Genomic DNA, 25743 nt, shown 5'->3' with positions numbered 1-25743 from the left:
ATAGTAGTTAAAAACTAATAATAATGATAAATCCTACATAGTAGCGTTTGTTTCCTTGCGTCATAATCTTCCACAAAGATTAATATGTATGTATGCGATTTAGCAAATACGCGGTTATGTACTTTGAAATATCCTAGCTGCTCCTCCATGCCACTTTTTCGACTTCTTGATTAACTTCTTATTTACAATAGCAAATTGTATTAAGAGTTTTAATCATAACTTTTTTCTATTTGATTATCTTCTCCCCTACATTAATATCAACCCTATTCGTCAATGTGTATGAGTGAAAGTTGCGATATAGAGTTCCAAGATGGAACCTGAAAACGACTACGTCGCTAAATAAATCGGGTCATAGGTAAAGCTGCCTGTGGATTCGTTGCTGCGAGAAAAAAATTGACGACAAGTGGCAGTGCTTTCGCATCATTATATTGTATTTGTGTGCGTATGCGTCTGCGTATGTTTGCATGCGCCCCAGTCTAGAGTTTATTTTGACGAACGCATGTCAATCGGCAGAATGGTCGAAATGGTTGTCGAACACATTTTTTTCCCCGCGATGCATCTACCCACGCAGTAGGAATGTACGGTCCGTACCGCAGTAATGCAATCGCGACACGACGCGATGTGTGTTAAGCAAAAGTGACATGAATTAAAAGAGACGGGCACGTCTTTTGATTTCATTGCGACGCCATTGTGGCAGTCTGTAGAATTCCGATCGAGAGCACTGGAGAATAGCTTCAAATTCTGCATCGGAAAGGTGTCGCTAAAAAAAGTCCGAATTATTTTCACGTTATTGTATAATCACGATTAATGTATCAATTAAATTCAATAAATAATGCAATGAGAAGAAACAATAAAGAATATTATTCATAAAATAAAAATTATTACATTATTATTGACAATACTGTATAATACTTTCATAACTTATAAATTAAGCGATTAAAACAATTAATGTTAGTACTCACTTCGAGATTACAACGATCCACATCAGCTGGCAGCCTGTAGTTGGTGATAACAAGTAAATGATAAGGATAAAGTTTGGGTGGTTCGGTTGGTGCCGCCCCCATGTCCGGCAATGATCTTCTTACGTGATGACCCCCGTGGCCCCCAACAACCGAACCTAGGCCACCCGTATATGTGGTGGATGATGGAAGGATTCCACCATCATTCTGCGCCACAATCATACAAAATCATGAGTCACAATAGAAACAGAATGTGAATAATACGACAATGACATGGACGATGCGAGAAAGATGTAAGGGGTTGCATTTGCATTCTTCGAATTCTTAGAAAAGCAAAACGAATTTGAATGAGGAAAGATTCGCCAGATGATATTTTTAGAGAGTAATCCGATATCAAAGATAAGTTTGATAATAAACTTGTAAAAATGCAATAAGAACTTTTCAAATGTACATATTTCAATTAAAAATTTCCAGTATCATGCATCTCCCAAAAATATTCTTATCTCTTTCCACGCCGTTTTCAGTAAACACATTTTTTACACACTACAAATTGTTATACTTTCGCTGCATAATAGAATATAATTAACAAATTCTTATGTACGAATTCGTATGACTCAATAGACTGCTTCAATATCAATTAATCAATTTCTAATAGTTATTAAAAATACTAATTGGGATTTTAAACATTTTCGTTCCTTTAATATTTAGAGTACATTGATTTAATCAAAATAGATTGAAGCATTCTACGTGCAAACACTTCAATTTTTTTTTCCAAATTTACGCACTATATACAATTTTTTACTTCTATAAATAATGCTGTACAGTTATCTTTCAAATGCGAATAATGTATATATACATGCAGTCTCTTGAAAAATCATTTTGTATAAAAAAAAAGTTTTTCTATTAAAAATATTATATATACAAACTTAATACATAAAATATTTAAATAGCTATTTTATAGTACTTTAAACAAATTATTATTAACGACACGTCAATGTTGAATAATCTGTTTTCATAAAAAATAACCATTTCATAGTAATATAATAATAATGCATTAAATGCTGATATTATGATATCCATTTCCTGTTATCTTCGAAAATTATTATATAATTTACTCAAAGCTCCATTAAAAAAATTTCAATTATCTCCATTTTATAAAATTAAAATTTTCTGCAAAATAAATTACATTAAAACAAGAAAAAGACAAAATAACACATTTCGCTCATAAAGCTAATTGGATATAAAGTGCAAATTGGATATAAAAGTATAGTTCGATTAATTAACTAACTTAATTAAAAAATGAAGAACTCTTACGATAAATCGAATATGCAACATAGAGCAAATTAAAAAATAAATACAGTTGATAAAAAAAATGCAAAACTCAAAATAATAGCAAAATGTACAGCATGCATGCATATTCATTATACAATATTATATACACAATATCTTATCGTGATAGGGACAAGTAGCAAATCAAATATAATCATACAAATAAATACAAATAAGTACGAATAATATGCATATACACATCATAAATTTTTCAAACGTACGAACTGTATATTGTCTTGTTTCTCTAGACGAATGTGTGCATTTAATGCAACACATCTGCAATTATAGACGTGCTAGAATGTTAAATAAAATGACATTTGCATAAACTCCATTTATTAGAGTAATCAAATTGAATACATATAATTAAAAAAAAGTTATTCGATGAATTTTTTGCCATTAAAATTTTAGAAAGAAATTATTCTTCTTTCAACAAATTAAAATTTACTTAATGATGTTTTATGAAATTATAAATTCTTACAAATAAATTATTAATAATTTTTTTTTAATATATTATAATTCATAAAATAATGTTAAATTTAATATAGAAAGGGGATATATTTAAATGCATATAATCGAAATCATTCCGATAAATGGAGTTCTATTATGATACAGATGCAAAAACAAGCTACAAACCATGCTAATTCGCCGGGAGTAGTATGGGGCTGTGGTACATACCAATGCCCGTCGATCCACATCCGTGATGCTGCCTGTTGATACTAAAATTGGGGAAAATGTGAAAAGAAAACCATATCAAACCATGTTGCACAAACCATTTCCTATGCTAACTACAATTTGTTTTTCATCAATCGTGTTTCCTTTTTTCATTACCTGTCTATGCATTTTACAATTTATGAAAAAATTGCGTAGAGCAACACGAACACGACTGTTTGATTAAAAATAGATGTAACAAAGGTAATGCCGGAGACATGATTGTTTTATAATTCAATAATACTGCAAAATTTCCAGATTTACAAAAGGCTTGTCTGTAAGAACGTATTAACTAAAAATCATAATTTTTTTCATTTGGGGGATCAAAGGATGTACTATTGTAATTATAATTCTTATTTCTAGCCGAGCACAAAACATAATAAGTATTGACATCTCCATTTCTGACACTTTCTTTGATATTTCTTGTAGTAATATAATTTATCTTATCGTTCTCCCATTACTTTAGCATGATTATTAATCTGACAGAAAATTCTATTGTAGATGATTATAATTTCATAATTCATCAATCAAACAAGTGTCATTATTACAGTTCTTTAAATAAACAATATTATATGACGATGTACAACAGGCCAATGTACGACGTACAATGTTTCACAGTGACAGTGCGATAGCTCGCAGGGATGTTAGTAAAGCATGCGAGTACAAGGCAAAAAACGTAGTGTATGAAGAAAATGATAACGTGGCAGTGACGCGCTCGCAAAAATCGCTAGCAGTTCTATCATGAATTATGCGTGACGAGATAATACGTAAAAATCTTGAAATATCTTAAAAACCATGCATCTTTTTCAAAATATAGATGTAAAAGCTTCGTTACAAAAATTATCAAAATAGTAATTTCTGAGTTAAAGATAATTCTTCGTAAACTAAATTTCAGTTAATTTTGAACAAGCTCTATTAGAATATTAGTTTCTCAAATTAGAGACCAAAAAATTTAATATAAAAAAACAAAGAAACATTAAATAAAATTTTTGTTATCAAGATATTGCAGTAAACCTATAAAGTTGTTTTACTAGACGTGCCAAAATGTCTTAAATCAATGCTATTAGTGTAAGCTTAGTTTAAAGCTTATAGAAATCCTCGATAGATTCACGATAGCACTGCATAGAAACTCCATCTATTTAATTTGCGAGCGTGTCAAGCTTGAGAAGCGTGATGTAAAAAGGTGAGATGGCTAATGTGTGTGCAGGGGACCGGCGTAGGTCGGTCCCTCTCGTTTTACTCACTGTCCGACTTGCCAGACGAGAAATCAGTGCTGTGCGTCTTGTCGCCCATCCCACTGAATGAATAGTCGCCCTAGACGACAGAAAAGCGTTATCTTAGAGAGGCGTGTTCCGCTCGATTGCCGCGGAGTTGACTCTATGTATACTCTCTTCTATATACGTATTATTGCACGATCAGCGCGGTGCACGTCGCATCGCAGACTGTGACTTGCGGTGCAAGACTTACAGGGAGAGCAGACACGGAACCGCCGGTCGAGGAGAAGGTGTGACTTCGCGGTGCCAGACCGTACCCCGGCTTCGGGATGTGCCGAAGGGAGCTCACAACTGGTTTGCAAATCAGTCAATCGACAGGTGTTACTGATTAGTTTCAGCGGTAATTTCAATTTGTTCAATCTCCCATACGAATGCCCAACGTTCGCTTGCCAGATTTTTGTACTCATTAACTCTACCCGGAGCCATGTCGCTCCCTTATATGTCCTCAAGATCAACCACTGTTAAGGGATTTAATATCCCCTATTTTTGCGCCTCAACAATGATATACTTGGTACATCGCATTTTTTACAATATTTCTCATGGATCCGAATAGATTTAAAAAGACAGATATCCATCGATATACATGCAATATAATTCTATTAAAATGCTCAATTCTTCTGGACTGGTATTTTATATAATCTTTTATAATTAGTAATAAAACAATTAGTAACAAAATTAAAAATATACATCTTTGGAGTAAATATCTGGAATATCTTTGGAGAAATAACTGAAAAAGGCATGTGTCAATCGTGTCATTAAATCTATCTTACAGAATCTAATTATTTTAAACTTTATCGCGTGTAACAAAGGATATCTGTAATGATAATAATTTCAAATATATCGCATTCCCATCGGCAAACGGCGCTTAAAGATATCCGATAATTTCGAGTGCACAAAGCGTTCACTCTCATTAAGTAGAGTGTACGAGGCAATTCGCGATTAAAAAAAAAAACAGATACATAAAAAGCCAGCACCTGCATGTTACAATAGACTCTTCTCGTAAGCGCGCCCGCCGTGATGACAAGTCAAAAGCTTTCCTTTCTTACTGAAAATGCAGACAAAAATATATGTGGTATGTTCAATATATTATATTACAATGTATGGGATGCATTTAAAATTATAAATGAAAAAATCGCAGGTAAACTATTCTTATGTTATCAAAAATCTCAATTTAAGGTAATTATTGTTTCAATATCAAGATAGCAATGACTAAATTCTTATTTCTTCATCAACAAATAACATGCCTAATTTACACGTGCACAACTTGTAATTTTTAATCGCGTAAAAATAATTAATAAATTAAAATATTATAACACTGAAATTTTTAAAAATATATAGAAAAATTGAACTGGTGAGTGGGAAAATTAAAAAATGGAATTTAAAAATGGATTTGATTTGACTTGGGACCAACGGCGGGCGAATTGGAAAGTTTTCGGACTCACCGAATGATAGTGTCTAGTGGCGTTTGGAAGAGTGAAGGCGCGTTGAGTACCAAGGGGTGGATAGTTTCTGGGAGCCGGGGAGCGCGCCGATGACCTCCCAACTGCCGCCCACGCAAACACAACACAAACACAAAAACACAAATAGAGACACAATGATAGTAGACGACGGGTAATAGCATCGTGTGACTAACATACTGTGTCCTATTAAATCTAGAACGCTAACTTGAAATTAGCGATTTTACGAAAGACAGATTTCTTCATAACTTTTACAAAGATATGAAAGACTTCTGTTATTAAATTTTTCATAACGTGATTACTAAAAGCTGTAACAATTAATTTAAGCCAGTTAATTTAAATAATTGATTAAAATTCTCTTAACTGCCTTTTCAACGCTTCGTTTCTTAATTATACAATCTTTTAATATTGCACAAAATTGAATTAGTTGATAAACGTTCCATATTAGCGTTCTAAAATTAACTAGTGACCCAACATTGGAAGATACCGTGAAGCAAAATTCTGTATCTGTCAGACAGAAAGCAAAGATGTGCGGTGCATACAAGAAATAATTATCATGCGTAATGAAGTAAAATTATTATTCGCGTTGCCAAATTATCTTCCAATATTGTAAATAAGATTCAAAAAATATCTAAAAATTAATTCTTTTTAAAAAAGCATTTTAATATAAAAATTTTTCTTTCATAAAATTCAGTAGTTAATTATCAAAATCAAATCAGAAATTAGCTTTTGATCTATATTTTTATTTATTTGATTTATATTTATTGGTCTTAATAAAACAAAACGCAAAATATTATAAATAATATAGATATAATTCTTGTAATGTAAAGAAATATTGCAAATATAAAAAAAAGAAATTAGAAATAATTATCTATAATGAAAGTCTATATACAACTTGTAATAATTTTAATTAAATTTAGGTAGAATGATTATGAAAGCAATTTAAATCTTACTTAAAGCATACAGAAAAGAGATGAAAAACGATAATAAACTTTTTAGTCAATTTGAAGTTCAGTTTAAATTGTATCTAAAAATACTATTGTGCCGCAGAAATGACAGTGGTGTGCATTGGAACAATATGTGTCCGTGTATAATGAATTTCGTGGTCCCAAGTATCATGCAAGATATAGAACAGGATCAATTACCTCGAGAAACAATTTCCAGGATTAAAGATTGCAATGGCGATTTAAGCCTGTTATTTCGAGGTATTAGTTGATGTACCGTTCGCAATTCGACGAAAAAAAATGATAAGGCAAGCACATTGAGGTAAGGGACGACAACATGCATAGGCAGAATACATCACCTGTTGTATTAATTGGGCGTCCAGTGTATGATTTTTGGTGCTACACACACCTCTTAAAGTCCTGCTTTCAAGTGTTACGTACTGTTATCATTATTTTTGTTAATTAGCGTAAAACCCTCCCACATCTTGGTTTGCATGGCTGATTTGATCATATTCGAAAGCAAACGTTTCTTTTTTATCGACAAAATGGGACCATTTACGATCGCCCGCCCTGGGAAACCCCGCTCTATCGAGAGACAGTTCTCTAATCCAAGTTACTTTAAACGGTAGAGTGGTATGTTAGTGTCATGTGCGAACGTGTGGACATGTATGAGATGATCGTTACTTATGTTAATGAGACAAATACATGGTGTTACGACAGTCAAAAACTTACCGTTGTAGCTAGGCCCGCTGGATCTGTAACTGAAGCCATCGTCATCCTCCCAAGGCCGTGCATGATCGATATTTCGCGAAGGTGCTGCACAAAATGTTTTTCGAATTATCTTTTACATAAATGTTAAATGATATTGTTCATAGGCTTTCAAATTTAAATCTAAGAATAATATGTTCCTTCTCAAAATTAAATAGAATTAGACAAGCTAAATAATTAAAATCTATATCTAAATATTAAAAATATGAAATTAATTATTGCAACTTACATGCACCAACAGGACTTTCATAGCGCAATCGATACGTTGGCTCTCTGGCGGCAGAAGGTGTTCTCGAGGCATTTCTAGGATCAACGTTCGCAGCTCTATGTCTCAAATTCTCCCGATCTTTTTCGCGATCTTGCAGGAATACCTTAGCTATTCCCGTGTCGATCTTGCTCAATTCGTCCTGTTCTTTTTTCAATTTTTGCTCCGCTTCCTTGATATACGTTTTATTATCCATATCATCCTCATCATCAGATGCAGGTACTCCCTGAATTAATAAAAAGGATCGGAACGTTAATTCATTGATTAGCATCATTAAAAAATTAATGGAAAAAGTAGCATTATATTATTTTGAAAATTAAATATAAGATAATAATACCTTATAAGTGTCGGACCATCGTCTACGTCTTTCAGGATCAGTGTAAGGATATGGCGGAGCGGGAAAATCGTCTCTCTCGATTGGTGGTTGAGCCCCCGGAGGTGGTTTCATGGCGTCTGGATAATGCGCTAATTCTATCGGTTCATCATTATCCACTTGGCTTGCTGGCGATTTCGGTCGAGTGTCACTCAACGCGTCGACCAAAGCTCTCATTCCCGATCTGCTGCTGCGTCCACCGCTGCTTCTTATCGAACGAGATGCTGTGCAACAAAATAAATGCGTTTTCATAAAGACCAATTAACAAATTAATTCTGGAGAACATAGATAACTCGAGGCCAAATAAACGACATAGAATTAAAAGTTTCAATTTCAAACAAATTATTTCTTTTAAATATTTAAAAAATTCAATATTTTGTTACGTTTAGAAATTAAATAGATCAAAATTTCTTGATATTCAAGATACTAAAGGAATTATTATATTTAATTGTAGCATAACTATTTTAGAATTTCATTAAAATCTAATAATTTAAATACATAAAGAAAACTTACAGCTAGGTCTATGAAAATGCGGGCTAGTGGGAGGTTTATCGTACGGCTGTATCGGACGTCTCAGATATCCTTGACTGGGCGTTTCAGTCAAATACGAGTAAGTATAAATCCTAGATACATCTTCCGCCGGTCGTCCGTATTCTCGTAGGATCAGGCCGGGGCTTCCAGTTCGTGCGGGATAATACTGAGGCAATCAATGTATTTTATCATACATGTAGTGCAAATTGCATTTTACATCTGATTATTACTATCAATTATACAAAGTGCGTAAGAAATTGGATAAACTAAATCTCTTTTAAAATAAGTTAATTTGCATTCAAAATTTAGTTTCTTTAAAAGGAATTAACTTCTTATGTACTCGAATTATTGACGCATTTTGTATAAAAGAAAAAAATCGTGCAAAGCGAGCAACGCTCTGTCAAGAAAGCATTTATATTAACATTTGAGAATTCCCAAAATTTTTTAAAATATATTAAATTTCATTCTTTGTTTACATTATATTTACATTCCAGAAAACAACAGACTAAATCACTAAATTAAAATAAATGATACAATTAGATTTTTAAAATCAACAACAGATAATCACTAAACTAAAATGATAAGTGATGCAATTCAATTTTTAAAATTATCATGTTTTACTAATAAAAATGATATCTTACTACTAATTTAACAAGAGTATATAATCCGAACAATGTTTCGATAGTCTCATTTTTCTATTTGACGAATCAATAAAAATCGAAATAGAATCGCAAGTGCCTAACAGAGCGAAAGCACGCGTCGCTGAGAAGTGGTAATAAGAGAAGTGATACCAGAAATACTTGTCGAGAGTGCTGTGCTAAGTGACATATGGCATACCTTGCGACTTAGGCTGCTGTAAGGGCTGCACAGCGATCCGTTCAGGCTTGGCGTGCGTGACCGCAATGAAAACTATACATAATGACCGTGCGAAAAAAGTAAACAACGATTAAGAAAAGCGATAATAAAAACTTAATAAAAATGAAGTATGATAATATAATCTTTGATGTTTCGCTTGTTTCCTACATTGGAGGCGTGCGTAAAAACGAAAGAATAGTAAAGTGAGCCAGCTGATTCTCTGAGACAAAAATCAAGCTATACACAAAGCTGACGAAATAATTAATGTATCTTAAATTCGAGGTGTTATTAAGTTCTATATTGCCGTTAAGTTTAAGTTCTATATACAGAATACTATACTAAAACATACAAGGATATATCGAATGACAAAGTGTTTCGTAGAAAGGACTATAAGATTTAAAATACAAAGTTGACATTTTTAAGAGAATCCCATCATATATTACATATTACGATAACAAAAAATAATAAAGTATACTTTCAGAGAAAAATTTAACATATGTGAAACACTTCGCTTTCCTTATAATACAATTGATAAATTCAATTATGCAAACGAACAACTTAATATAATATATATAATGCAGCTAAGTCGAATAATGCAAGTGCTAGACATAAACAGCAGCATGCGCTTCTTTTATTTTCTAACATAACAGATTTAATTCTAATAATACTCAAAATCATAAAAATATTATTGAATCTAACTATTGAATCATACGATGTTAAACTTTTGATTCCCTTATTTAAAAAATGGAATATATTTAATTTATTGCGATTCTCTTAATTTCTCGAATAAATTTTTCCCAAACGATAGATTTTATATAAATAACTAAGAGCAGTTACGTTTAAAAAAGAGCTTGAAAAGAATATAGAGTTATAGAATTTATTCTATTCTCTTTAGATCAGGAAAGAATTAAAATTAGATACGATGTATTATTTTAGAATGCTCTGGAACGCAATGCTATTTTTATTTCGGTTGAGATATGTGAGTGTCGCTTTAACGATAATATATTTCTATCGCCTTAATCCTTGATGTTTTTTCAAACGCAGTTATTCTTAGTGATTTGTGTAAATCTATCATTTAAAAATGCAATTGTTTAAAAACGGCCTGTATATAGGCAATATTATATGCGTGTATGATCTACACTAATGTAAATTATGCTCTGCGTTAGTCTATAAAATGGAAAGCTTGCTTTCTTTGTTACGTTAATATTTTATATGAATCCAATAATTGCTAATGTTATATAAAATACAAACGCCATATATACAGTTTTATTCACAATAAGCAAGTCAAACGTAACAAAAATATGACGTGAAATAAAATAAATGTTATCTCTTTACATATGTTAATTCACTAATTTAAGATTATGTACGATAATATACCTATCAAAACAAACATTAAAATGCTACAACTGCTTCCTTAAAATTTTCGTAGTTAAATTAAGTAAAAATAACAAATAAGCTTTTGCAATAATTTAAATTAGTTATCATACATAAATGTACAGAATAAATACGACTAGACAGCGAATCACACTGATCACGCGAACCGGACTTACCTGCATCTCCGAAGCGCTGCTAGAAATTCGTTCCGATTCCCGATGCTGCGGGGTGTGAGCATCCCCGTGTCCATTCACAATGCCATTGGGTCCGGTAGGTCCTGGACCGCAGCGTGGGTGCCATATGGCAGCACCTTGTAAATACATTTCCTCTCCATCGCCAAACGGATCGCCGCATTTTGTGCAGCGCGCACACGTTGGATGAAAATGATGGTTATCACCAGCCTGCAAAACCTTGCCGCTAATGTAACGGTTGCAATAGGCGCACTTTACTCCAAACTGCTTCTGGTAATCTTTCTCGCAGTAAGGCACGCCGTCTCTGTCGAAAAAAATTTTAATGGTTACGATTCATTTAAAATTTAAATCTCATCCTTTTTAACTGTTTTTGTGCTGATTTAAAAAAACTTAAATAAATAAATTTAAAAAACACTTATTAGATATTTTTTTTCTCGAAAAGCTTTATTCTTATATTTTTCCAATTCTATAACTATCGAATCCCAATCCTAAATATAAACATAAAGAAGATATCATATTTTTAGAATAATGTATAATCTTCTCCAATATGTGCGTTTGTCGATAACATCAATTTATTTAAAAAGAATATTTTATTTTTATGAAAGCTATACTAATATTCTTCTATAAAGGAGAGATACTGTAGCATCTCTTTCACAAAAGTATATACTAGTGAAAAATGTACTTCATACGAAACGCTCGTGTCTCCTGATTAATATTCTTGTATATAATTAAGATGAAAAGATAGATGTGGATCAACGCGAAACTTACTTTCCCATGTATTCCCCGTGGAGTACAGTGTCGCAGCTATGACATTTAAAGCACCAGACATGCCATTGACGATCGAGTGCGACCAATGCCTGACCTTCCCTCAATTGGTTTCCACAACCGGCGCAAGCACCAGGGTCAGCGTGTCCGCCACCTTTGGTACTGGCGCTATTGCCAATCGGCGTGGAGGCCTCGCGAACCGGAATACCGACACATCGGTGACATAGCGCTTGACCTATGAATAAATGCATAATTAATGAAGATTAATGAGACCCGGTAACGGATCCCAAAACGTTATCATTAACCTTTGTATTGCTTGCAATTGTTCATTTTATGAAATTGTCATCCAGTTTCATTTATTATTGCAATTTTTTTCACTTGAAAAAACTAGTTTAAGATCACTTGGTTTTATTATGTTGACACATTACAAAAATGACACAACATTCGATAAATTATTACTTTATTAATAGCAATAAAATATAATAATTAAGAGAAATTTAAAAAATTCGAAAAAATATAGAATGTACTTGAATTGATAAAAGCTTATAAAAATAAAATTTTCTTTAATAAATTATTTTAATTGACATTTCCTAAATTATATGGACGGAATTCATTTTCATTTTCTTAACGACTTTCTTGATGAGGGACTAGATGTGAAATCCAGCGTAATTTATTCGTAACGTTCAATCGGCCTTAATTTCTTAGAAATAGGTGACTTGCATCGTTATAGTACACAATAAAGAGATGCACGTCATGTCGGATTTTTACCTTTGGTCGCGTAATTGTCACAAGGACATATGTATGTACATAGTAGATGCGCGCGGCCTTGTAACAGTGAAGTAACGATAAGCCTAAGTGGCAATTTGCTTTAACAGATTGACTACTACACTAATTGTGAAAGCTGTATCAAAGAGGCACATCGGTTATACAATAATTCAGTACGCATCGTAATCCACAATTGATAAAGAAAACTGTTGACAATTAGAATTAGTGAATCTTTCACGCATTTGTCGGTATCCTCGTATAAGAAACGCTGTATTATGTCAATGCATCAGTACGCATTAAACAAAGATGTAGATTGGATTCTGCCTCAATTTCTAGCCCTCAATGAGTCGTAAATAATTTTATATCACATACCTTGAACAAGAGACACTTTTGTTCCCTGTCCTAGCAACGGTTGCCGACATCTTTGGCAATGGAAACAATTTGGATGAAATGCATGCTTCTCGCCAGCTGTCACCACATCACCCTCCACATATTCCCCGCAACCAGCACAACGTGTACCCCAACGCTCCCGATAATCCTAGTAAACAGAATAACAAACACATTACATTTAAAAAAATCGAAGAATAAATGTCGAATAAAATGTGACTCACCTTAGTGCAGTAATAGGAACCTTCACGTGCAAAGAAGCCACCCTGTGCTAAGCTAGCGTTGCACTGGGCACACTTGAAGCACCCTATGTGAAAGTATTTATCCTGAACCCGCAGTACCTCCCCACTGCACTTCTTCTTACAAGATTGACAAAACGTTTTACCTGAAACAAGAGAGCGTTTTCCTTTATGAAATGTTTTCACGGATCATTAGCTTCCCATTCCAAACTAATAATCTATCCGACAGTAAATTAACTGAGTGGCGAGCATTCGCGTAAAATGAAATTTCTACCGAAATTTTATGACAAAATAATAGCTTTCCAGCAAACGTTTAAACATTCTTTTTTTGTAATATTTGTAAATCTTTAGTAGAGATAATCATAACTTGCTTTTGATGTTCTAACTCATTCTATTATCAAAGTAACAAGATAAAGAATTCAGGTCTTTAGAAAAATTATATTGTAGTTTTATATTGTAGTGAAATATTTTTAAACACTGAGAATGACTAAACAACACCTAATCTTATATCTTTTTTTATATATATAATAAAGTGACAATCGGAAATTTCAAAAATTAAATTATTTTGCAAAGAATCATTGTATCAAAAACTTTTAGTTTCAACTTATAATCTTGTTATTTAGTATTAGAAATTTATTCATTTACAAAAAATATTTGTAAAAATAAATGTCATCTAAATTTTAAACAATTTAAATAATTAAATAATAATGTAAAATAAAAAGTACAATTTAATATATGAGAATAATTTTATAGTAAAGAATGTTATCATTATATATAATAATGAAAATTCTATCACTGACGTATATGATCAGATAAATAAAACTTGTTGGATGAACGTGTTAAAAAATTGTTAACTCATTGTGTGAATTTTTTCAAGTGTAGGCAAATGTACGAGGATGCAAGCTAAAAATAACGAGAAGACATCATGAGTCATGCACCTTCTCGTGCGTGACGATCATTCGAAATTTCTTTGAGTGCGTTTACACTAACAATGGCGACTCGCATCTGCCACTCCACGTGGTCATCGGCTCTTCATAGAGCGTTAACTTTCAGCAGTTACGTAATGTACCTGTCGCCAGCGGAAAGGACGCATTACAATGCTCGTGTTCTGAAAGATTATCCGCGCGTTCTATAATAGAGTTTTCCATTGAAACAGTTTAGATCCAAAATAATCCGAGTCTCAACGAACCGATGTCCGGATCTGAGATAGCTTTGATCGTAAAGCTAAATGGCAGATTAAGGACAGTTGACTTATCCCAGACTGCACATGACAACTATTAATGGTAAATTCTTGAAGTTATTTTGAAATGAAAATTCTAACACTAAAATGTCGAAATTATATATTTTTAAATGAGAAACATTTAAAGGTAACTAATCAAATCATTATTTATTAATTGTTAATATCGCTCATTTGCTGTATACACTAATTAAAAAAGTAAATTTTTTAGAAAATAAATTAAATATTTTTAATTAATGTTAATGTTGTAATATTAATTTTGAAGTACAATTTTCATGTGATTACTAATTACAGAAGAATAAAATTATGTTTTTTAAAGTAAGTTTTTTCTTTTTTCTTTATGTGCTTTTATTTTTTTTTCAAATAAGTAATTAAAAATGATAATTTGTTAATTATATCGTTATTGTAGCAAAAAAACGACATATTCATTATATTTAAATCAGAATTGCCATTGAAAATGAATTTTAAAATTCTCTGGTTTTCAGGTTTTCCAAATAAAAATGAAAAATTTTCCATGACTAATATAAAATATGTACATTTTAACATTTAGATTCAAAGATTGTAGGAAAATTATATTATTAAAAACGCAAAAAAAAGCTTAGTAGCATAATAAAATTTTGAGTGCAAATTCAAACCAGCAAAAAATAAATTAGTTTTGAAAAAAAGAATACAATTACGACAAAAAAAAGGGATCAATAAAAATACTGAATAAAATATAAATTTGAATTATTTTGTTAAAATCGTTTAAAGTGCGCAAGTTTTGAACTGTATACGTCAAATATAATATTTAAAAAATTAAAATGGAATAGATTCCAATTATTTGGAATAGAAGTAGTTTAAGGAAATTGTAAGCAAATTTTGAAATTCCAGATTTTTTCCCTGACTTTTCTCGATTTCCATGACCAATTCAATTTCCCTGACTTTTCCCGGTTTCCCAGGTCTGTGTTCCACCCTGTTAATACCTAATATTAAATTTAATATTTATTTGTATATACATAAAAGTTCTTAAATCAAACTTACAACTTTAAACACATGAAAGTTTGTATTTACGTTTTTTTCCTTCTTACATCTTTTATAATAGTTATTAAATGCTGCCAAAAAGTTCTTCATATGTTTTCTTTTTTTTTCTACTAAAACAATTCTTTTTATACTTACACGTGTACGTATTTGTCATTGTGGATTATGTTTGTAACACATTATGTTCTATTTGTACGCGTCGCGAATTAATATCGCGATCGATTGAAGCAAACATGTCAGCCGAAACACGAGCACGTTTTGACACGAATATGTATGTACGTACGAATAACGTGGATGCATTATTCATTAGTCGATTTTGATTTCTGACTTAATCGGCACTTCGCGTCTGCATACATATATAACATATATAACGTTTTCTTCATTATATTATCATTATGCTATTCTTCATTGTTTCATTACGCGAATAATGAACGTTTCAACCGAATACGAGCAGCATAATTTATTCTACCATGGTGACGCAAATTGCATGACCTTATTATATAAATTGTTACGTGGTGGAATTGAATGTTCTCGCTTCCGTCATCCCGTGTGTACATCGCGGAAGTTCGTATGTCACGAGAATAATTAAATAGAAAAAAAAATGATCGCAAGTATTTTACGACGAGTGTGTACGAAATGTACAAATGAAAAATCTTGCTGGAACGAGTGCTTACCCAGTTCGATCGTTTGATGATTCAACTACGAGAAGGCGCGATGAATGTGACGCCTTTATTGAGTTATCGGTTGTTTTGAACGCGTTCCACGATAAATTATGGCGTATCTATAGTGCCGTTACGCGTGTGGCCGGATCACATGAAATGCGCAAAGGGAGTGTTGTGTTCACTCATAGCACAATCAATATTTAGAGAGGCAGAACTAATAATTTATTTCTGTTTGCGTTCGCTGCACCGAATCCAGCTGTTCGTGTAAAGATTGCGCTCGTTTCGACTTAATGATGTGTACATAGAAGAAAAAAGTATGCAGGAAACTGCACATGCATTTTTATTCGGTCCCATTGGCGCGAAACGGAATTCTTTCATTCTGCGAATGTAGAGAGAGTCGACTAATTATTCATCAACCGCGAATTCCGTGGCGGATGCCGGTAACGCAGTCGATTTTTACCTGTCAAGAGGAACAACTATTTTCCGGAGTAATTAATAAAAAAAGTTAAAATACTGAAAAGAATTAAGCTTCTAATTAAGTCTCCTGTACGTAAAAATTTATGGATAATATTTTTGGATAATATTGGTTGGACATTTTAATAGAAAGCGAAAATTTAATTTGCTAAATAATTATGACTAATAAGTTAAGGAATTCCTTTTCAAATTTTCACAAATTTTAATACTTCCGTTGCATTTAAACTCTCCTTACGTTCATTTTGTAAATGTCAAGTTATATCCAGTATAAATCACGCAAGAAATGTGTTCTCTCGAGAAAACAATTTTACTTCGTGAGAGAATTTCACGCGAATTCAATGAAACGAAAACAAATACCAGTGCCATTTATATAAATGCCGTGGCATTTATATAAATCAATGGCTGAAAAAGATGAAAATGTGCATGACATCACATAAAGCCGGGAGGTAAAGGCCAGATCCCCTGTGCCTTAAAAATATACGATGACATCACAGCTCTCTTCATACATTCGTCATCAGACCGTCGCATGAGTTAAAGTCGACAGAATCCTCGTTGCGCGTAGGCAGACCAAGTTAAACGCATCCGCTTTATACAGAAGAAGAGAATTGTCGAGGTCCTGCTTCAGAAATGATACTTCCGACTCTGGAATCCGTCAGACAATGTCCATAGAGTAGCAAGAAATGCCTATTTTTAAATTAGATAGCGACACGACAATATGACAGAAGCGTGAACGAATGAAGCGTAGCGAAAGTAATTCCTCAAAAAAATTTTTTAAACAAATTGTACGTGTTAGACTCAACATTTCCGGCTTACAACAATACATGCCGACGCTACTTTCTCTGCTCCTCGCTGCAGTACGAATAGAATCGAGCTCGAATAGAATCGAAACTCATGACGCGAGCTCGCGTTTAATCGAATGGGGCCACTCGTCCATGAAGTGACACACCCTCGTCTGCGCGTCGCATGTCGTTTAATTTACGGCACGCTTCAACTGGGGCGAAAAATCTGTTGCCAGAAAAAAGAAAACGATGGGTCGATAGGCTCAACTCGGACGCGAGCGAGTGATAACGGAATTTATCGTCCTCGTGATTCGCGCGCGGAACATGTCAATCGTATGCGATAACAATGTGTCGATGTCACATGCAGCATATCTGAAAAAAAGGAAAAGATAATAAAGCTGCACTGTTCGATCGAGTTATTTAACGAAAAAGTTCCGGGAATTTGGTAGAAATTTTTTTCGATTTTATCAAACATTCTCAAATGCTGCAATAATTACAATTTGATTAAAGTAGTCTGTTATATATGTCATTTAATTTATATTGCCACTGGCTCAATATGTTATTCTATATTAAAACAGTGGTTAAATTTGATATTGTAATAGTATTAAATTTAACCAATACTGGCTGACATAATTGTGGTCATCATTTGACAGCCAATCATTTGCCAGTGATGGTTCAGTACTTGGTACAGTGATTGGCAGAACTTTAGCCATCAGTTGACAGTTATAATGTTGACTAAGCATTGATTTTATTATAACTGTTGGCGTTCTGTATGGGTTGTTTCAGTATAAAATAACGATATATTGAGTAGGAGGAGCAATGGCAACTTAAATTAAGTTAAATTTAATACTATAGATTTAACAGTGCATGAATCACAGATTCTTATATGAAATAACAATTGCAGGAATTGGCTGTGCGAATTACACGTTTGACATAAAGCAGAAACTCTGAGTCATAACGTATGCATACCTCGACTACATTGCTAATTAGTAATTCAATATTGGGATTACTCTCCCGTTAAAAAGACATCGTATCATGCAGGCGTGCACAGAATAACCAGTTTTTGCCGCATAAACTGTCACTGGACAAGACCTGATAGACGACCATATTTCTCTTCAACGTGAAGGCCATTATTTAACGCGATTTTTATATCCGCGATACATCCCGACGATCAGATATTTCAGTGATTATATCCTCAGATTACAGTTGTCAGGACAAAATCAACAAAATCGAAATTAATTGAAGAATAAGGTCCTGTCACTTATCGTGATCACTCTACGTAGATACTATACATGAAGGTGGTATGTTAATATGATTCATAAGTGGTCTAAATAGGATGTGGCAAAGTGGGGTCAAACGCGACGACCCTGGACTGCCCTGATCTCTCTCGTTGCACTCTAGATCATAAAATCGAATACTAATCGACTGTGCAATGATTATCTGTCGAACATATCTAATCTTCATATTTATAATCACTTCATATTTTTCCTTCGCGCTAACAGTTCGATACAGCTTTTGTTATAGTTTATATAAATTAAAAAATCTTCCACAGTTATTAAGTTTCTTGCACGTCATTGCCATTTCTTGCGAATTCTTCGATATTTATTTGCTAAACGCAAAGTATATATAGCTACAAAATAGTATTAAACTATATTAAAATATTATAGGAGTAGCGTAAGATAACTATGAAATATTATACGTTAATTATAATAGAAGAAAATTCAGAAGTTAACTTTTTTTAGAAAGGGAAACAGATATTCATTATAATTTATATTATTGCTATTTGCATTGCTACATTTCTCTTTTTCACTCACTTTACCATGTTATATTTTAGAAGGGAATGAAAAAAGACAATCGTGCAGCTCACTTCATTATATCACTGTAAATTCTTAGAATTAGTATTAGGTCAAGTTAATTTGTCTGAAGGAAAATTTGGAACGTTGACAGCACGAAGGAAGTTGATAATGAATTACACAGAAAATATCTAGGCGTCTAAAAGTGTAGCTCCAAGAATCGATTTGTATTTACAAGCAATGCTCTCGAATTGTATTAAATAATATTTATGATTATGTACATTATTTTTATCGTCAAAATTTAAACAAAACAATATTCGATATTTTTCACTTGCTTGGCAATCTGAATATTCTATTTTGAAGCTGATGAGCATTTTGTTATCTGTACGAAATAAACATTGCTATAATTCAAAAGAACGAGATCGAATTTCATTTAAATCGTATTGAAAACAATAGGTGTTTTATATTACACTATATAATTTAAAGATAACATAGCGTGATATAACGGAAGAGCACGTGTTAGATTTCGCTGAAATTTGCACCAGCATGCACTCGACAGAACATCTGCAGAACTGCTATGTCAGCAGATAAATTTTTAACCACTCTCCTTTCTACTAAAAACCTGCTGAACTACCGTTTCTTTTTTTCTTTTGCACTATGCTACAATCTTTTTTATACTTCTAAAAATTCAGGAAATAAAAGTTCAATTTAAATAATGTAAAGCGTAATCTTTTCAACCAGTGTCATGTAATTATTTAATTTAACGAATGACACTTTCTATCTTGAATGTTGTCTATATAAACAGATCATTTACGAACAAAATATTAAAAAATTGATTATCGTCGATGTTTAAACTCGCTCTAATGAAAATGTGTTAAACTGCTGCACTTCAATTATCCTGCGATAACAAACTGATGTAATGCATGAGATGTAATCAGAAATTAATAATTCGTAGATGCACGTGTTGGACAATCATTTCTCTCTATAAATGTTATATCATATTCAAATAATCGTCATTATTCTACGACGCATCCTCAAAAAATGAGAGTTAAAGATATGTATATTACAGTCGATTATCAAGCAGGTTAACGGTAACGATGCGATAATTATAGCTTTTGCGGTTAGTTCTTATCGTCATGGCCATTCTTGATATTATTCTTGTTTTGTAGAAGAGATATGTACTAATTTAACAATACTTCATATGTAAACTAATTTCACACTTGACCACATAAAAAATAATAAAATTTTATGCAAGCAAATTACAATACTACAATATTTTATGTAACATTTTAGGTATATAGACTAATTCAATTAATACTTGATAATAAAAATTAAATTTAATAAAGAGAATACACAGTATTTAAAAGCTAATCGCTAATTGTTCGTGATGTAAAACGTAAAACATATTTTCTAAATATTAATTATACAAAAAATAAGTGATGTCCAACCACATAAGTTATAAATTGTTCCTTGATGATGAAAATAATCATTAAAAAATAGTTATTTTACGTTGGGCAGCATACATCACAATATATTGCAGTATATACATAAAAATAAACGTACAGCTTCTTATTGTAAATGCCATAAACTTTAAATATTGTAAAGCGTTCCGTACAATTAAAGGTTGCACATGACATATAAAATTATTGTTATTGTGTTATGAGCTGGCAGAAGCCGATTGTGTGTACATGATGCAATATGCAAAAGTACATATTTCGGATCGTGTTCATTATATGACAATTACCGACGATAACTTAATAATGTATGAAGTCAGTAATTAGTATCCCACGAGTGCGAGGGCAACTAAATTACAAAATGCTTGTATTGCATTCTCGATGTGTGTATATGAATTTTATTGTCGATAGCGCGAAAAAACACAATTATTATAACCTGCATATGCAAAAAAATTCCTCGTGACTTCTTAGTAAAATTCTCGTTTTATTGTTTTCGCTTGCTAATTTAATTGTATATCAACAGTACAATGAGAAACGAGTTTTTCGCGTTCTTAAATATTTTTCCGGGACAGCATTTACAATAATCAAATTAATTCTTTCGCGGTATTTTTATTAGAAACGACCTAAGTTGCGCAATATATTAAATTAATCGAGGTTAAAAATATTTAATAATTTGAGAACGAGCCATAGAATGAGTTATAGAATGTATTTTCATAATCAGATAGACAATAGATAATCGAGAAAATAGTCTAGATACTTTCGATTGACTCACAATGTAAGTGAGACCCAAACGGGATTTCGATCGGCGTTTCTAGCGCGCTAAGGAATGCATTTCCTCATTGGAGCATCGGGGCGGTTAAAAATGTTCTCGGCGTGCGGTACCGTGTCACGTTCCTCAGATTCGCCTCATCACGAACGACGAAAATCGTGACGGAGATATTCGTGGCTTAGAGGCAGCCGTCGGCAATATGCAAATATTGCCGGATCTCGTGAATCGCGTGGTATCACACGAGTACTTTCGCATCGTGTAATTTAAACATCGTGTCGCCGCGATATATTAAAGCAGTCGTGAGGCAAGTTGATAAGACGGATGGATGATCGGCGGATGTCGTAAAATACCATACCGACCAGCGGAACGGATTTCATATTACCGCGTCGAATTTCTTGTAGAGACAGATTTCATTTCAGCGGACATGGCTCCAATTTCGCGAATAACGAGAAAAAGCAAGATCTATTTACATAGTCAATAGTCGTAATTATTTCACGTTTAATTAACATTATTGAAAGTTTAATGCGTTTACCGCGCCGACGCGATAATAATGCTAATGGATTTCGAAGATTAATGAATACTGATACAATAAATATCTCGATGTACGCTTCATTCAGCATTATGGAGCTTTTACCTATCAATTTTTCCTACATTTATTATAATATCTATCGCTATATCATAATATTATACAAACAGACACAATAAGATAATGGTAATGAGGAATGATTATTACTATTAAAAGCTAATGATATTGTAGGAGATTCGAGAGTTAGAGTTATTGAACGCCACTGATTCATTTAAATTTCATTGAATCTTCAAAAATAACGACAAATAACAGCATAATGGCTCGTCGTTACGAAATTAATTCCGCTTTTAATCTAGCATCACGGATGAAGGCAGATTGACGTAAAGTAAAAAGAGGCGGCTCGTTCGACGACCGCAAAATAGAAGGTAAGGAAAGGATTTTTTGGATCTTCACGGCAGTCAACATTTTTTACCTTTCTTCAATGGTTTTTGCTTGTGCTGGTCGGCATCGTCTTTCTTGAACTCCGCCTTGCTTTCACTTGCTATTAAACTCTCGCTCGTCTTCGACTTCATCGTGTCTGCGTTGCGTAACTTTCAGGGACACGAGCCGCGCTGGCACACGCACCTCTCCTTCCCGTTTCCGTGTGATGTTAAGATAAGATAATGCCGAGCTAGACGATCGGTGCACGATTCGTCACCGGTCGAGGTGCAACTCGAAGCAGCCGCGAGCAGATTCGTATCCTCAATCTTCTGTCGTTGAAATCACTCAAATAACTCGTGAGTGAATTATCGACTAACATCTGTGTCTTGATAGGTCAAACTTGGAGATTTTGCTAAAAAAAATTCGACATATCACGTTGTCCCCGTTTAGATTGAATATTTTATCCTCTGTTGATATTCTGTATATATCGTTATGAATCTAATGTCATGTAATATCTTTGATAGATTATCAAGATAATCGAAGGTGATTACGTTGTTTGTTGAGTAATGCGTCGATAACAATATTGCAAATTTTTTTCCAGAATGAAAAATCTCAACTCGTATTTAATATATTTGGTACGAACGCGGAATTTTTAAACGATTAATCGACAACTCGCCGAGAGCTAATCTGAATTTCGAAGCGTATGGCGCGAGAACTTTAACGTAATACAATCAGTCAATCACAATACACGTGTCCATACAGTCGCTGCGACTGCCGATTGTCGACTGCCAACAGTGCCGACCACCAGTTACTGGCTAGTATGAGATTCGTGCCTCGTCGAGTCCCGATTGTCAACCGGTACAGTCGGCGCAGATAATGTTTACTTTCATGGTCGACTCCGCCCTGAAAGTCTAATCCTATGAGACGGCTTTGCACCTCTTTCATTCTTCACTTTGTACTTTGTCGCAATCTTTCTTTTTTCTGTTTTATCCTTGACTCTAGTAATCTGTCATTAATGTACATTTGTAAGCAATGATATTCGCAGTTGCCTCAAGAGGATTAGAAAAATATGTTTGTCAGCCGGCAGATTAAACTTTTTATTTAGCTTGTACGCAATTGTATGCATCATGAATGTTTAGAAAAATTTTTAAATACAATACGAAAAGAATGATTTTGCTAAAATACTTAAAAATTTAAGTATACATAGAGATTTGAAAATAATTTTGTTGGATCATCAAAATAATTATGTGTGAAACTCAATCTCAATAAATAATGCTGCAAAAAGTTGTAACATTTTAGCAACCAATTTAGATATCCTACATAATTATTTCAATAGTAATATAAAATTATTTTCGATTTGTATCTAGAAAATATTTTTAAAATCTATATATTTTAAATTTTCAGTAAAATCATTTCTATGAAATAAATAAAATATTCTGAAATTAACAAAATTTTTTACTAGGAAATTTTCTTTTCCAGAAAAATCTGAAGTATATATTATATTAAAAGTGCAATTATTATTTTGTAAAAAGATCGGATAATATCAACAGTACTCAGATTACATGACTCGAAGCTATTAAGAGTAATTTATAAATGGAATCATTGCATAAAACTTTAATCCAATTAGCTAAGAAAGATGAATATCTTGAAGTTAGCTTCATACATTTTTAAATATATTTTACTCTAAAATTTACTTTCTTGAAAAATCTAAAGTGTACATTAAAAATGTAATTTTACAAAGCGAAAGATCAGATAATATTAAAGGCATTCAAATTATCCAATTGAAAGCTATATTTAAGAATAATTTATAAATGGAATTATTGCATAAGACTGTAATCCAGTTAACTGGGAAAGTGTCCAGCGCTTGTCACAATTTTATCATCATATACACACGCGGTGCCCTAATTCTGTCAGCTTAAACTAGTTTCGCATAATAGGATGATATGATTAATAGTGAAATAAAAAAATATAATATAATATTGCTCCTCAACTAAAAACATGTAAGACAGATTAGACTTTACATTTTTACAGTAAATATAATATATCTTAATAGTCAAATCGAATATCCGAAAATTTTTCAAAGTGAAACAAGCGATTCTTGCACAAACGATTCTTGCTTTATGATACAAGAATAAAATTATGATAAATACTGCATCTCTAGTTCCATCTTAAAACTTTTAAATTCTTAAAAAGCAAACTGTTATTTGTAATTTTATCTCGCTACTCAATGAACATTATATTACAAATGTGTAACTTCGTGTTACATCTCCAAGACCGAGTCAAAGAATGACTTAAGTCGACGCACGATGTACATCACATGCACCAATAAGCGATTGAAATATTGATCCAGGATGCGTACAGAAAACGAGTGCCCTTTTTTTTGAATAATCCAATTTCTTCGTCAAGACTGCATTGTAGAATTAGACAACTCCAGACTAAAATGATAATTATTTTCTTGTCAAATATATATATATATATATATATATATATATAAATATTTAAAAAGAACGAAAATAGGCTTTTATAAGAATATCTCTTCGACATAAAATGTCGTATTTAGTGATTTCCAACATTATTAATTAAAATTGATTATATACAATTCTTCAAAAGCAGAATCGTAATTTACGAGGATACAAGAATTAGACGAGTTTCGCACAGTTTTCGTGTCGAAATCGGACGTTTCCGTCAATGCCAATTAATCTTCATCGAGGGGGAATTCTCTCTAAAGAGTAGCGTCTCTGTATGGTAGAGTTTGGGGGATACGTATCGATCAGCAGCTTTTGCAATTTCGTGTGAAACGTGCCCATTAATTTACTTGGAGATGCATTAATGGCATCTCCAAGGGACCCTCGTACTCGTGTCGATAGAAACCGAGAAGAGGATCAATATCATGTCGATCGTTGCTCTGGCTTTACGCGCTCTGTCGTGAGCTGATCTATTATGTAAACGCCTCCTCGTGCGTGAAATGGCTGCCTCACGTGTAAAGTCTTCGCGTAAGCGTAAGGTACACATTGTGAGATCGGCCACGTAATGTCGCGGATCGAGGTTACGATTGTGTACTGTCGTAATATGATCAGTAAATGGGCGTCACGAAGACACAAATAACAAGCTAAATAGCGTTCTATATAATCGACTATTCGATACGAAAGATTTTTAGTGATTGTTAATTATTGGAAAATAAATTGAACCAACGTTATTTCAAGATTGTATTCTTCATGTATTCTTCTGACATTTAAGAATGTATCAGATGTATAGTCTCTGCAAAAAGTGACTGGAAATTAGAAGTTTACACTTTCCGTATGAAAGGCTTTCTCTCCAAATGTCATCTTCTATATTTAAAGCGTATAAAAATTGATAATTATTAGAATTAAGTTTTCAAATTATATATATATATATATATATATATATATATATATATATATATATAC

General features: G+C 32.8%; 1 protein-coding gene across 1 annotated transcript; it reads right to left on the bottom strand.

Annotated features, from left to right (window-relative positions):
* Nucleotides 1-646: 646 nt before the first annotated feature.
* Nucleotides 647-22467, bottom strand: LOC105619657 (actin-binding LIM protein 2). Its single transcript, XM_012201176.1, has 15 exons — nt 22368-22467; nt 13170-13330; nt 12931-13096; nt 11797-12028; nt 11014-11332; nt 9446-9517; nt 8591-8774; nt 8042-8301; nt 7669-7930; nt 7404-7487; nt 5713-5813; nt 4241-4310; nt 2922-3004; nt 963-1166; nt 647-760 (listed from the first exon to the last, which is right to left on the bottom strand). The coding sequence occupies exons 1-15, from the start codon at nt 22465-22467 to the stop codon at nt 647-649; spliced, it is 2412 nt and encodes an 803-aa protein (XP_012056566.1).
* Between the last annotated feature and the right edge of the window lie 3276 nt (nt 22468-25743).

Source organism: Atta cephalotes (assembly GCF_000143395.1).
Source record: "Atta cephalotes unplaced genomic scaffold scaffold00022, whole genome shotgun sequence".
NCBI classification, from domain to species: Eukaryota; Metazoa; Arthropoda; class Insecta; order Hymenoptera; family Formicidae; genus Atta; species Atta cephalotes.
Note: the sequence above shows the minus strand (reverse complement) of the source record. Positions and strands in the feature narration are given on the sequence as shown.

What these genes read in the sequence shown, in the direction of transcription:
- LOC105619657 (XM_012201176.1), bottom strand. Translation starts at nt 22,467, where the DNA reads ATGAAGTCGAAGACGAGCGAGAGTTTAATAGCAAGTGAAAGCAAGGCG. An exon ending in GTTCCTATTACTGCACTAAG is followed by an intron (nt 13,097 to 13,169) that starts GTGAGTCACATT and finishes TCTGTTTACTAG; the next exon opens with GATTATCGGGAGCGTTGGGG. An exon ending in CACGGGGAATACATGGGAAA is followed by an intron (nt 11,333 to 11,796) that starts GTAAGTTTCGCG and finishes TTTTTTCGACAG; the next exon opens with AGACGGCGTGCCTTACTGCG.